Source organism: Halichoerus grypus, chromosome 5 (genome assembly GCF_964656455.1).
Source record: "Halichoerus grypus chromosome 5, mHalGry1.hap1.1, whole genome shotgun sequence".
Classification (NCBI taxonomy): Eukaryota; Metazoa; Chordata; class Mammalia; order Carnivora; family Phocidae; genus Halichoerus; species Halichoerus grypus.
In genome coordinates, this window is record NC_135716.1 from 150,202,850 (window position 1) to 150,218,877 (window position 16,028).

At 35.9% G+C, this 16,028-nt stretch overlaps 1 protein-coding gene across 5 annotated transcripts in view; it reads left to right on the plus strand.

The window, feature by feature from the left end:
• The window catches only part of SPATA6 (spermatogenesis associated 6), a 147,758-nt gene that overhangs the window by 43,087 nt on the left and 88,643 nt on the right, over nucleotides 1–16,028 (plus strand). For all 5 annotated transcript variants that reach the window (XM_036106601.2, XM_036106602.2, XM_036106608.2 and 2 more), the window contains exons 4-6: nucleotides 6,881–6,922; nucleotides 7,963–8,087; nucleotides 15,164–15,244. In XM_036106601.2, coding sequence (XP_035962494.1) covers nucleotides 6,881–6,922; nucleotides 7,963–8,087; nucleotides 15,164–15,244 — 248 coding nt within the window. The remainder of the gene's footprint in view (nucleotides 1–6,880; nucleotides 6,923–7,962; nucleotides 8,088–15,163; nucleotides 15,245–16,028) is intronic.

Sequence of the window (16,028 nt, forward strand, 5' to 3'; positions counted from 1 at the left end):
CTCAGCGACCCAGATGCCCCTAAAACCCTTTTTTAGATCATCACTTTTTTAAGATTATTTTGAAGTAAATCTCAGACATCATATGGTTTTATCTATAGAGACCAATATCTAAAATGTAGGTTTTGGGTAGATAGCCTGTCATTTTCATTTTTTGTGAGCTTCTTATCAAGTTTTGGTATCAAGGTTTTGCTGGGCTTGTAAGACAAATTGAGAAATGTTCTCTCTTTTATGGTCCTTGAAAGAGTGTGTACATAATTGACACTGTTTTCTTCCTTAGAAGTTTGAAAGAATTCACCAGTGAAGTCACTGACTTAGTGTTTTGTTGTTGCTGCTGTTGTTGTTGTTGTTAGGTTTTAAAGAACAGATTGTGTGTATCTACACACATATATATGTGTAACATACATATACACATATGCGTGTGTATATATATATATAAAACCATTTAGTTTTTTTCTATATCTGTACAAGTTTTAAGTTTTCTTTTGGTAGAAATTTGTTTTTTTAAATAAATCAGATTATTTTGAAGTAAATGTCAAGATTGGATCAGATATGGATATCTAAAATAAAGAAACAACATTACACACACCAAAAATTTCTTATCATCATCAAATATCCACTCAGTTCACATTTCCCCAATTATACTATAATTGTTGAATCATTTTGTTTGAATTATGATTCAGATCAGGTACCTTTAATACATTCAGGAGCATGAATGTATTCATAATGTCTTGTTAGAATTTTTAAATACTTCTATCTCTTTTCATTCCTGATATTAGTAATTTGTGTCTTCTCTCTTTTCTCTTGACCAGTGTTACCATGTATTCATCAACTGGTGAATTGAACCTTTTATTATTTTGACGTTTTTCTTTGAAGATTTCTCTCTCTTTTATAGAGCAGCCAAGCCAGCAGGGTTTTTTTTTTTTTTTTACTTTTCATATATTATATCTTTGTTTATGTTTTTGTTTTCTATCTTTATATGTCCTTATATTTTATATGTGTGTCTTACAAGCAGATTTGAAAGGAGTTTTCTTTCTGTAAAAATTCAATCTGAAAAAAAAATAAAAATAAATAAAAATTCAATCTGTCTTTTAATTGGTTGATTTAGACTTTCTCTTACAATGTGTGATATAATTATAGAAACTGGAAACAGATGAGTAGTCAGGAGTTAGGGATGGGTTTGGGGAGGGCGGTGGGTGTGGCTGCAGAAGGGCAACATAAGACATCATGTGATGCACCCCTTCTGTGTCTTGGCTGTGGTGGTGAATACACAAATCCACACATCTGACAGAAGTGTATAGAACTAAATATAGACACACACACACACTCACATAGAAATGAGTACAAGTAAAGCTGGAGAAATTTAAATAAAACCAGTGGATTGTATCAGTGTCACAGTAGTTATGATATATTTACTATAGAGTCCCCCCCTTATCTGGGTTTTTGCCTTCCATGGTTTCAGTTACCTCCAGTCCAGTAGCAGATGATCCTCCTTCTGACCTATTATTGTCAGAAGGTCAATAGCAGCCTAACACTATCATTCATCTCACATCAACAGTAGCCTAACAATCATTCCCCTCACTTCATCTTATCACAATCATTTTATCATCTCACATCATCACAAGAAGAAGGGTGAATACAGTACGATAAGATATTTCGAGAGAGGGAGAAAGACCACATTCACATAACTTTTATTACAGTATGTTATAATTTTTCTATTTTATTATTACTTATTGTTAATCTCTTACTATACCTAATTTATAAATTAAACTTTATCATAGGTATGTATATATAGGAAAAAAAACATGGTAAATATAGGGATCAGTGCTGTCCATGATTACAGGCACCCACTGGGGGTCTTGGAGCCTATCCCTCACGGATAAGGGGGGACTATGATATATTTTTGCATTGGGGGAAAATGGGTAAAAAGTATATGCCATCTCTCTGTCTTGCTTCTTACTGCATGTGAATCCTCATCTCAAAATAAAAAGTTTACATAAAAAATGTATTTACTGATATATTTTGGTTTAAATCTACCATAGTACTATTTACTTTTTATTTGTTCTGATTATTGAATATTATTGTTCTTTTTTTCTTCTATTTTTTGCTCTTTCATTTCTACTTGATTATCTTGGAGGTGCATGTTCTTTACTGTTTTGTTTTTTTCAGTGGTTACCATAGAGGTTGCAGAATGCATGCTTCACTTATCAAACCCTAATGTATGTATTTTTATTTTTACCTTTTCTAGGTTGTGGAGAAGCTTACAACTACTTGACTTCATTTATGTCCCTTCTAGATTTTATGTGTTTTTTTTCCTGTATTTTAGATTAGTATGCAGTTAAACTACACAAAATACTATTGTTATTGTTGTATCTGCATCATCTTTTCACTTTACAACCATATTTTACCTTTTTGGTTGTTCTTTATTTCCTTTCATTTTTGAGCTTCTTTCTTAGTTTATTGCTTTTTTCTGAAGAAAATTCTTTCACAGTTTCTTTCTCAGTGGTCTTTTGGTGATGGATTATCTTGATTTTTATTTATTTGAAAATATCTTTATTTTGTCTTAATTTTTGAAGGGTAGTTTTGCTGAACTTGGGATTATTGCCTCCTAGCCCTTAGAAAATACTATCCCATTGTCTTTTCATTCCCTAAGTTTTTGTTGAGAAATCATCTGTTGATTTTATTGTTATTTCGTTAAAGATATTCTGTCATTTTCCACTGGCTTCCTTTAATATCTTCTCTTTCGTCTTTTTTTCCTGTAGTTTTGCTTTGATGTGCCCAACTCTGCATATATGTGTATATGTATGTGTATGTATATTTTAAAATATATTCTGCTTGGTGTTTGTATCTTGGTATCTTTCTTCAAATAAATTCTCAGGCATTAACCTTTCAAATATTGCTTTTGTCCCTTTCTCTTCTTTCCTTTTGCAAATCCAATTACTCATTGTTAGACCCTCTTACTGTATCCTTTTCCCCCCTTTCTTATATTCTCCATCCTTTTGGCTTTCTGTGCTTTTCTCAAGATATTTACTTTTGTCTTCTAATTCTGTAGATCTTTCCAGGGTCATTTATAATCTGCTGATAAATCTACCTGTTATGGGTTCCTTCTTGTTGTTGTTGCTATTTTATTTTTCAGTTAAAAAATTTCCCTTTGGTTCTTCATAACAGTTTCTAGTTCTCTACTAACATTCTCAACCTTGCATTTTATTTTATTGAGCGTATTAAGCTATTTTAAGTCCCAGTCTGATAACTAATTTTTCTGGATTCTTCTGTTGACCTGCTTTTGTTGTCTGTTATTTTTCTTGTCTTTCGATCACAATTTTCATTTTTCCTGTATACTTGGTCGGTTTTCATTGATTGTCAGACTTCGAATGTAAAAATTTTTGAAATAATTTGAAAACTTAGATGATGATATTTTCTTTTAGAAAAGATTTATGATTGATTTGGCAGATTTCTAGGGGGCGTTAGCAATTCTGGATCACCTTAATTCAGACAGGACTTGGGATGGTTCAGATTTAGCCCTTAGTTACTAGTTGGCTGTCTTAGTTCATTTGGGTTGCTGTAACAAAATAACATAGACTAGGTGGCTTACAAACTATGAAAGTTTATTTCTTTACAGTTCTGGAGGCTGGGAAGTCTCAGATCAAGGTGAGCAGATTTGGTGTTTGGTGAGGGTTCCCTTTCTGTTCATAGGTAGCCATCTTTTCTCTGTGTCCTCAGGTGAAAGGAGGAGCAAGGAAGCTCTCGGGGGGGTCTCTTTTATATTGGTACCAATCTCATTATGAGGGCTTTGCCCTACCTCCCAAAGGCCCCAACTCCAAATATCACATTGGGGGGAATTCAACATATGAATTTTGGGAGGAATACAAACATTCAGTATATAGTGTTGGCTATCTATTTTTAGTTTACTCTTTACCCTTGTAGTTATCTTTTCAAGATCCGGTCTTACAGCCTAGCCAGTTTATCAGGCTATTGTCTCTTACAAGCACACCTCCCCTCCTATCCTTTTCCAAGGCCACGATACTCCAATTTTTGGTCCTTTACTTGAATTTATCAAAAACTATGTTCAGCTTCTCAGCCTCTAAGCTACCTCTATCAGGACTGTCAGATATCCAAAAAGAAAAGCAGCCTCAAATGCCAGGCTATTTCTCTGTGTTTCCTTCTTATACTGAGTTTCAAACATAATTTTTTCCTACCTTGCTAGGTCTCTCATGCTTTCATTGTTTACCTTTTCAAGTTGATTTTTGCAGAAGGGTTATTTTTCAAACACCTAATCTCTCAGATTACCCTGCTGTGTTCTGCTTAAAGCCTTGGTACATCCTGTTTCTCCTGCTTAAAAAACTACCTCCCCATCGCTTCTCGGCCTTTTGGCTAAGATCAAGTGTAAAAACTCTACCTCCCCAGTCCCCCCAGTTTACACCTGTTCATGCTATAGATCAGATCCTAAAGAGCTCTTCCTCAGGCTTCTCGGACCCCCTGACTAGATTCGGTCCTGTTAATACAGTCTTTCATAGCACTACCTGCAGTGCCTTCATTGCACCTGTGGTTTGTAGTTACAACTTATGTGTGTGTTTATTTCCTTTAATGTTTACATTTTCAATGCAGTGTAAGGTTCTTGAGGAAAAGGGCCAGATCAGGTTTTTTTTCTTATTACAAATTATAACCTATAGGAAGTATTTAATATTTCTTCATAGATTGGACGTCCTGGTATTGGGTTAAATGATTGAGACTTCCCTTGAATGTTAATGGCAGAATTTAAAGAAAGAAAGAGATTATGCCTTTTTCATGGGTCCTGGAATGGGAGGCAAGACACAGTGCATCTTTTATTCTTATTTTAATAAATGTATTATAAAATACTTCAGACATATTAAAAATATAAGGAATTATATAATATATCCCACTGTCCTCACAGCTCTGCTTAAGAAATAAGACAAAATTTCTATTCATAAAGATATACAGAGAGCCCAGAAATAGACCCCCATAAATATAATCAACTGACTTTGACAAAGGAGCAAAGGCAATACAGTGGCACAAAGATAGAGTTTTTTCAAAAAAGGGTGCTAGAACACTTAGGCATCCAAAGGCGAAAAAATGAATCTAGATACAGACCATACACCCGTCACAAAAATTAACTCAAAATAGATCATAGACCTAACTGTAAATACAAAACCCATAAAACTGTTAGAAACTAACATAGGAACAAACCTAGATGACCTTGACTACAGCGATGCCTTTTTAGATACAACACGAAAGACATCATCCATGAAAGAAATAATTGACAAGCTGGACTTCATTTAAATTAAAAATTTCAGGGCACCTGGGTGGCTCAGTCATTAAGCATCTGCCTTCGGCTCAGGTCATGATCCCAGGGTCCTGGGATCGAGCCCCACATCGGGCTCCCTGCTCCACGGGGAGCCTGCTTCTCCCTCTCCCCCTGCTTGTGTTCCCTCTCTCGCTGTGTCTCTCTCTGTCAAATAAATAAATAAAATCTTTAAAAAAAATTAAAAATTCTACTCTGTGAAAGACAATATCAAGAGAATTAGAAGATAAACCACGTATTGGGAGAAAATATTTATAAAATATTAATAAGGACATTTATCCAAAATATACAAAGAACTTTTAAAACTCAATAATAAAATAACAAACAACATTATTTTTAAATTGGCTGAAGACCTTAACAGATACTTCATCAAAGAAGATATAAAGATGGCAAATAAGCATATGAAAAGATGTTCCACATCATATGTCTCTGGGGAAATTCAAATTAAAACAAGGTACCACCACACTGCTAGAATGGCCAAAATCCAAAACACTGACAGCACCAAATATTGGTGAGGTATTGAGCAAAAAGAATTCTTCTTATATATTGCTGGTGAGAATTCATAATGGAACAGCAATTTGGAGACTGGTGGTTTATTACAAAACTAAGCACACTCCTAACATATAATCCAGCAACTACCCTTTTTGGTATTTACCCAAAGGAGTTAAAAACTTATGTCCATGTAAAAACCTGCACAAGGTTGTTTAGAGCAGCTTTGTAACTACCAAAACTTGGAAGCAACCAAGGTGCCCATAGTAGGTGAATGGATAAAGTGTGGTACATCTAGACAATGAATATTATTCAGAACTTACAAGAAATGAGCTATCAAGCCACGAACAACATGAAGGACACTTAAATGCATGTTACTGAGTGAAAGAAGCCAATGCGAAAAACCTGAATACCGTATGATTCTAATATGACATTCTGGAAAAGGCAAAGCTATGGGGACACTAAAAAGATCAGTGGTTGCTTGTCGGAGCAAATTGAAGTGGAGGAGAGAGATGAATAGACATAGCACAGAGGAAAATCAGGGAAGTGAAAATACTATGAATGATACCATAATGATGGAATATGTCATTATGCATTTATTTCTCCAAATCCAGAGAGTATACATCACCAAGAGTGAGCCTCAAGATAAACTATGGACTTTGGGTGACTATTATGTGACTATGGGGGTTCCTCTTTGGTAAAAAAAAAAAAAAAATGTGCCATTCCTGTGAGTGCTGTTGATGGTAGGGAGGCTATGCATGTGTGGGGACAGGGATATATGGGAAATCTCTGTATTTTCCTCTCAATTTTGTTGTAAACCTAAAACTGCTCTAAAAAGATAAAGTTTTAAAAAAATCGGAAAAAACCCCAGAGAGACTGAAGGGACAATCTCTACTATTGATTAATAAAGCCCTAAGAGACATAGCAATCAAAAAATATACACAGTATACTAAGATATAAACATATATGTAGTGTACCCAGTAATTACTTTGACTTTTAGATACTTTTATGATAAAGTAACTAATTTTTGTTTATTGTTAATTTGTTTAAGGAAATTTTTCTTTAACCTTTCAGATGATACAGCATTGTTTGAGTTGATTCAGCTAGTTCCACCAGGTACTGTATTATATTTTGATAAGGTAATTGATGTGCAAACCCATGTCAAAGAATGCTTTTAAAAAATAGATATTTTCCCCTTCTTCCCAAATTAAGAACGAAGTTGAGTTTCTAGTATTGGTCCACTATGCACAGAACAGCAATAGATGAAAATAATAAATACATAACAATTGGCATAAATCATATTTGAACATATTCTAAAACTGAATAAATAGTAATAAAGGAAGGTGGAAAATTATATGCTATCATCCTAGCATATTTTGTGACATTCATAAAAATTGACTTTGAGTTTTTGTGATTTTTCTCAAACAACATTTTTTTATTGATAAGGTAATTATCTTTGTTTTTGTGTGTTGACTGTTACTGGGAATGGGGAGTGGAATAAAACCTTAACTGTTTAGTAAACATTACAAATCTCTGGGGTAGGTAAAATTAAAATTAAAATATGGAGGATAACTTGATTTTTGTTATTTACTTCTGTGAGTATAGGAGAAATCTATCTTAATCAAATAATTATTCTATGTGAAAAGTGGAGAGCTATATGTTACTAAAAATTAGTAATCTAAAAGATTTTGAATATTACATGTATACTTAATTTGGGTAACCACAAATTCTAGAAGATGTCTACATTTTTTTCCAACATGTAACCTAATGTCTTACAACGGCAATTAGAAAAGAATGGAAGATAGGAAAAATTTATGGAGATGGTAATTACATTTTAGGTTTGTAAATGTCATACCAACTTGATATGTTTACAAGGACTTTTTTTCTCTAGAAACACATAGGTACTCATAAAATTTACATGAATATCTCCCTTCTATAAAAGGGGGAGGGAGAATTAGTAATATGTACTACATTTCTGAATAAGGAATCCATTTAACATAACTTTCTTTTAATTTTCCTTTCATAGAAAAAAAAAAAATGACCCTGAAGCAGAAATTTCAGTAAGGCATCAGGCACTATATATATTGTACTTGATCATATTGTTTCTAAATAGAATATTTTGTTATAATTTGAATCATAGGGTATCTTTCTTGTAGTGGGTGAAACACTGTCTACGTATGATGAAAATACACGGGATTTCATGTTCCCGGGTCCAAACCAAATTTCTGGACACCATGATTCAAACCGCCAGGTTACCATGAGGAGGATTTCTGGCCTTCGAGTAAGTGTATTTTCTCAATCAGTCTGTGATGTAGGATCATTGTCAAAAACCACCACGTAGGCTTTAATACCTGAAATGTGAAGAACTAATTCAAAGTTTAATTTGGTTCAAAACATAATTTTTTTATGAAATTATGATGTTATTTTAAACATACCGAAATCTGAACAAAGCCCATGCATCTTTCATCCAGAATTAACAAGTGTTAATTTGCCTTATATTCTTCAGATTTTTCTCTTCTCCTTCTGCCTCCCACCTCCCCACCTTCCCTATCTGTCTCTTCTCTTTATTGTTCTCTCAAAAGAATGACCAATAAACATTTGAAAAGGTGCACGATTTCATTAGCATATAGGGAAATCCAAACTAAAACAACCTTATGATTTCATTTTTATAGCCATAAGGTTGGTAAAATTTAATAAAATATGACCATATTAGAAGTGTGAAAAACTGGAAGCTCTTCCATACTGGTATGCCATGTAGGTTGGAACCACCACAATTCAGAGTTATCTAGTAAAAGCAAAGATTCTCATAGCCTTTCTCTAGGTATGTTTCATGGAGATGTATTCTCTCTGGTATACTAAGAGCCTTCCTAGGGATGTTCATTGATAGCATTGTTCATAATAGTGAAAAATCGAAATAATTTAAATGTTCATTAGTAGGAGTTTGGATAGATTAATTGTTGTATGTTCATGTCATGGAAATATACATTTATATACCTAAAAGCGAAAGCTGCATTGTGACAACCAACTCTTCCATCCTTTCCCCCAACTCCCTTCAACTTTTGTTGGGTCATTTAGAAATATATTTATCCCTGAAAATGTCTTACACTTAGAGAAACTGAGAGAAGACCCTGCTATTTCAAAGAAGAAAAAAAGCAAAAGATGTCTAGGTTGAAATAATTTGGACAAACATTTTTTTACTATCTTTATAAAATGTTAAAATAGTATGAGTAAGGAAAGTGGGGTGATGTATGAGCTAGTATGGTAAATTAAATACTTTTCCCTATAGGTCTAGGTTTATGATATGCTCTGTTCTGGGAAATAGCAACTTCAGCTTGCTAGAAGTTTAAAAGTTGACTAACTGGCAAATCTACGAAAATATGCTTCCTTTGGGATATTATCAGTGTCCATTAGCCATCTTCTATATTATAAAAACCTTCAAAGAGTGTTTCAGCAAATGTATGGAAGCCTGCAATGAAAAAAAATCTGATTTTAAAATTATGGTGTTTTGAAAGTAATTTAAAATGCTGTATTATAACAAATTGGCAACATAAACATAAAAGTATGGACCATTAATAAGTATCTTCTTCATTTACTTTGGGTTTTTTACATACATTCAGATGTTGGATTACTAAGGCAAAAAATACATATATATATATATATGTATGTGTATATATATATGTGTGTGTGTGTGTATATATATATATATGTATATGTATATATATATAAAGTAAGACTTCTGGTAATGGTGGTGTGAGGAGGTTGGCAGTTCCTCTCTCCATAAAAAACAGGCAGTTCCTCTCTCCATAAAAAACTGGACAGATTCATCACAAAAACAATTTCAGGACACCGGAAACTGGCAATTAAGACAATTAAGACAGATTAAGTTCTGGATGTTATAAGGAAGTGTTGAATAACTATATTATACACCTGAAACTAATATTACACTGTATGTTAACTAACTAGAATTAAAAAAAAAAAACCAGTGTTTATGCTTAAATAACGGCTGAAACGTTGGATAAAAATGACGGCAGCATGTGGCCTTCTTGCCTGGGACAGCTTCCATACCCTGCAAGGCCAGTGAGAATTGTAGCTTCACCAGTCCTGGGGCTGGGCAGAAAAATCAGAAGCTCTGCTACTAGAGGGGTCAGAATCAATTTTGGAGAGTGAGACTGTGATACTGTGATTTAAAGTAAGAAACATATATTTGGTCTTTATCCTTGTTCTGGCACAGAGCTCCCAAATCCTTGGAATTTTCTAAGTGATGGGGAGCAATAAAGGTGTCTTTTGTTATGTTAATGAGGTGACTTCTGGAAAGCCCCTGTATAACCTAAGGATGGGGGCTGGTTGCCAGGAGGAACAACCCTGGTATTAGAGGGTTAGAACTTTCAGCCCCTTGACCTCTGGGGAGGATAGATGAGGCTGGAGATTGCATTAAAATACCAATGGCCAGTGATTTAATCAATCATGCCTATGTAATGAAACCTCCATAGAAGCCCAAAGGGCCTGGGTTTAGAGAGCTCTTAGGTTGCCGGACTCATGGAGGCAGCTCCTGGGAGAGTGGTTTCCCTGGGGAGGGCATTGCTCCATGTCCCTTCCCACATACTTTGCTCCATGAATCTCTTCCCTTTGGATATTCATCTGTATCGTTTATCATATTCTTTTATAATAAATTGGTAAACAGTAAACTATTTTCCTGAGTTGTGTGAGCCTCTCTATCCAATTAATTAAACCAGGGGAGGCGGTCATGGGGACCTCCAAATTATACCCAATTGGTTGGGAACACAGGTAACAACCCAGTCTTGTGATTGCATCTGAAGCGGGCTGGGCAGTCTTGTGGGACTGATCCCTTAACCTCTGGGATCTGATGCTGTTGCCAGGTAGATAGTGTCAGAACTGAGTTAAATTATAGGATCCCTTACCTGGTGTCACAGAGAATTGCTTGGTGGTGTTGGAAAACCCACACATTGGAATTGGTGTCAGAATCATAAGGACAGATAGTGTGGCTTCACTGGATTCAGATGCAAGTGGATGAAAGAAACCCCACAGCTTTGATAGGCCAATGGCAGTTCCAATTAGAGTGAGTAGCCCATCTGCCAGAAAGTTCACAGAAGTAAGGGAGCAGTAAAAGGGCTGAGATAAGCTCTCCACCCATTCCTGGCTGATTGTGAAACAATGCGCATGCAATGAGAGACCGAGACTGTGAGAGCCCAGCAACAAGTGAAACTCAGTAGAAACTGCAGACCTGACTATCTTTGAATGCATTCCCCAAGCCACATACAGATAATCAACAAAGAGTGGAACCCTTACAGGTTCATGGGATGACTACCAAGCTATGTATATATAGGTGAGACTCCTAGAAAGATTGGAAGAATCAAAAGATATGGCACATATAAAGTGAACAGAAAAATGGCAGATATAAATCCAGTCATACAATTATTGTATTTAAATGTGAATGGATAAAACACTCCCATCAGTAGTTTGTTGCACTGGCAGAAGACAGTGCACCCTTCTTCAGAATTCTTGTGACGGGGCGCCTGGGTGGCTGTCGTTAAGCGTCTGCCTTCGGCTCAGGTCATGATCCCAGGGTCCTTGGATCGAGTCCCACATCGGGCTCCTTGCTCCACGGGAAGCCTGCTTCTCCCTCTTCCACTCCCCCTGCTTGTGTTCCCTCTCTGGCTGTGTCTCTCTCTGTCAAATAAATAAATAAAATCTTAAAAAAAAAAAGACTTCTTGTGACATCTGTCTGAGTCTTAGGCTGTTCTCCTGAACCCATTGCTGTGGCAAGAATTCTGTCACATCTGGGATTAAATCCTGGCACTCTCACAGACTACCTGACTAAACTCGAGCAAAGCACTATCATATGAAGATATCATAGGGCTGCTGGGTGGATTAATGACACCTTATAAATGGTTACAGCAGTACCTGGCACGGAGAACACTCCGTAAATGAGAGTGATATGGTGATGGCTGTTGAGGTGATGACAGTGCTGATGATAATACCCCCTTTAGACTGTGAACTCCATAGAAACAGAATCTGTGGCTTTCTCATCTTTGAATTTAACTCTCAGCACAGTACTTTGCATGGAGTAGGCACTTAAATGCCACTTGATTGAATTGAATGAATGAATTACATCTTGTAGACTTCATAGAGGAACTGACATTTGAGATGGAGTGATGATTAATTTTATGCCTCAACTTGGTTAGGTTATGGTGCCCAGTTGTTTGGCCAAATGGTAGTCTAGATGTTACTGTGAAAGTATTTTGTATATGTAATTAATATTTACAAACAGTTGACTTTAAGTATAAGAGATTACCATTGACAATGTAGGTGGATCTCATTTCAATTAGTTGAGGCCTGAAGGGCAAAAACTGAGATTTCCTAAACAATAAGGAATTCTGCCTCAAAACTGTTATGCAGAAATACTTCCTGAGTTTCCAGCCTGCTAGCTTGCTTGCAAATTTCACACTTAAGACTGCAATATCAACTTTTGTCTGAGTTGCCAGCTTGTGGATTGCCCTATGGATTTTGGGCTTGCCACTCTCACAATTGCATGAACCAATTCCTTAAAATAAATCTCTCTCTCTCTCTCTCTCTATATATATATATATTAGTATAGTATATTATATATATATATGTTCTGTTTTCCTGGAGAACCCTAACTAATACATAATGGTTTTAAAAGCTCAGTGAAAATAATGGCTAAAACACTGAGTATTTACTATGTGACCAGCAATATATGGGGAAAGGTAAAGTGATAAGTTGCAATCCAGGCTATGGTAGTTATAAAATATGTCCACAGATGATTTGATGCTTCTCTCTTCCAAAGGCAGAGCTAATTCTCCAGTCTCCACTTAGTGACTCTAACAGATAAAACATGATTCAGTGACAGTATTAGACTGGAGACCAGGTCATTAAATGCACTGTGGCTTCCTCCTTGCTCTCACTACTGTATCAGTCACTTTGGGCTAAGCCAACTGCCACGTGTGAAGACATTCAAGCACCTCTATAGAGAGGCAGAAGCTGGAAAAGCTTTGCTAGAATGTTTGTGAAAGCTTGAAAGGTCTTGAAGAAACTCAGATGTGTGTTTGCAGGAAAATAAGGTAAATGCTATTGGAAATTAGGGATAAAAGGGTTCCTTGTTATATAATGGCAGAAAGTTTAGCCACACAGTCACCTGTGGTAATGTGGGAAGGAGAGAAATATCTAATGAAATGGATGGTGTGTCTAAGACTTTTGGTTAGAGAGTTAGAGGGTCTGCTCGGTTTTCTTGCTGCTTTATAGCAAAATATGAGAGGAGAGAGATAAGCAAAGGAAAGGCTGTTGAGCAAAAAGGAATTGGAATTTACTGTTTCTGAAGATTCCCAGCCTTTTCCAATGGCAAATGTTAAAATTAAGGAATGACTTCTGAGCAAAAATCATTCCAGGCACTTCTGGAAGCTGTGGTCTGATGGTGAAACCAAAGGTATAACTATAAAACCCTTCATTAAAATTTCAGAAAGATCCAAGATGTTGTCTCAGAAAATAATTTAATCAATCAGTTTTTCGAAGATGCTAAAGGGCAATCTCAGCAGAAGCTGAGTGTAGAGAAGGGTGCAACTCGTGTCTAATGGAGTGAACTTCAGTAAGATTCATATGAGAACCCATATGTTTTTTAAGAGTGTTATATTGGTAGAAACACCACCAGCTTGGTCTGAAATGCAGAGAGATCTCACAAAATGAAAAGGCCTTTGGACCCCCAAAATTCTGTTGACAGGACTCACGCTCAGAACACTGTGCACTCCAAATATGGTCTACTTCTCCTTGGAAAGGAGTGATAATTCAAAGGTTGGAAGCAAAAGCCCAGAGGAGTCCAGAGGATAGTTATTTCTGGGCAGGACCAGGACTAAACTTCTAATCAAGGAACTTCTAACATTTTCTTGGCTGGATTTTAGAATTTCTATGGGCCAGTGATGCCCATTTGACTCTTGTTTACTCCCTTTTTGAATAAGAACATCTGGAGTGATTATCCTGCACCTGCTGCATGTGTGTGCTTTAGGTACATGTGGGGCAGATAACTTGTCTCTTTGTTTCATAAGTCTTCTAACTATGAGGAACTGGCCTTAAAGAACTGTCCTTAAAGAACCACATCTGAGGAGGCTGAATAAGGATTTGACTTAGATGCCAACATCCTGGATTTCAAGCTGAAGTTGTAAAAGGATGAGACTTTTCTTCTTTTCTTTGTAGAGCATGAGTTTAGTTTACACATGAAAGGAGTGTAACTTGTGGTCAGAGGGTGGACTGTAGTGGTTTTAAAATATGTCCACAAAATTTTTGATATTCCTCTGCTGAAAAAGAAGTCTAACTTCTTTGTCCTTGAGTGTGGGCTATACTTCAAGGATTCTAATAAATAGGATGTGATAGATGTGACAGTGTTAGATTTAGTAGACTAGGTCATAAAAACGATTATGGCTTCCTTCTTGCTTTGCTTTGGGAGAACTAGCTGCCATGGCATGAGGACACTGGAGCGGTCTTACGGAGAGGTTTATGGGATAGACGAGCTGAGTCCCCTTGCTAAAATCTAGAAAAGAACTGAGACCTCCAGCCAACAGCTATGTGAACAAGCCTTCTTAGGAAGCAGATCCTCCCGCCTCAGGCAAACCTGCAAATGACAGCAGCCCAAACAACCTCTTGACTGCAATCGCCTCAGAGATTTCAAGCCAGAACCACCCAGTTCCGCCTCTGCCAGATTCCTGACCCATAGAAACTATCTGAGATAATAAGTGTTCACTCTTGTTTTAAACTGCTGACTAATACCCTGTGAGGCAATAGATAACTAACAAATAGGCATAATGGACTTCATTAATAAAAGTTATGTTTGCAGAAAAGCAATCATTTAGTTAATTCTTAGGCAACTCATTATTTACCTTTTCTGTAATATGATGTTTGAAACTCTCAAGTTAGTATGTCAAAGGCTGGGTTTGTAAAAGCATTTCTTGATTATGTAGTTAAGTATGTCTTAATTTGTAAAAGTAAAAAGAGCTCAAATCCATTAAGTGTTTTTATATATTTATGACTTTAATATATCATCGTTTAAAAATCTTAGAATAATTTGACAGGGAAATACTTGAAAATGAAAAAATATATTAATTTTTACATAAAGGTAATATAATCACTTGTAAGGGAATCATCAGCAATGAAACTGTTTCTTGCTAAAATTTAGCATCACTGTATTGTCTTTATCTTTAATAAGAAGGTCAAACCAACAAATGAAACAGCTAAATCTTGACAAGTGTTTGTTACTTCAGGTCATAGTTTTATCACTAATAATTATATTTTTTAAAAAATTGAAATATCTAATAATACCCTTTTTCCCCTCAGGGAATTGCTCCAAAGCTGGAATTTTCTACAACTTCAGTGATTACTGAATGTCTGATAAGTTCAAGGAAGTGCCGCACTCAGGTTGAACTCATTTAAAGTGTTTAATGGTTTAACTTATTTGTTCATATTTATGGGCATTGGGCAAGAATTATTCTTTTATTTTGGCTGCAACTCTTTTCACTTTTGGGGGTCAGTCTTTAAGCAAAACAATTATCAGAGGTATTTAGCAGTTTGGTTGCATCTTAAATGTGAGAGTGAAGAGTTTGGTACACATGATAGATGGCGCCATGATGTTATTGTTATTATTTTGTAACTCTGTGGACCTTTTTTTTTTTAATGCAAAGCAGTCAGCCTGCCAGAAAGATGTTGAGATCAAGAAGTCCCACAGGGAGCTAGATCTGAGGCTTCTATAAATCTTACAGAAGTTACAGGTGACTGCAGAAAGTTCAAAGGATACCTTTTAACAAATGTGACCAGAGGTTCTCTCTCATGCAGGGATATTGGTGTTTAGTGAGTATGGTTTCTTGAGTGTCTCTAATTCTTAAATGACTCTTGCTCAGTTTGGTGGCCATACTGATGCTATCAGACTGAGGGAAGCTTGGACACTCCAACCTCAGTACCTTCTATATTTGTAAAAACTTCTTTAGTAAACTGAGATATCTGGACCTAATATTTCATTCTTGTCTAACTTTTTACTGAGTCACCAGGATCATCTTACTGCTGTGTCCACAGGTTATCTAATAATGTCTAGGCATCACTCATATGCAGTTGCATTATGATTAGGTAACAATGACCAGCATGTGATGAAGAGCCAGTAACATATAAAGCACAGAGGACCCAAACAAGGCAGGACTGGACCTATGAT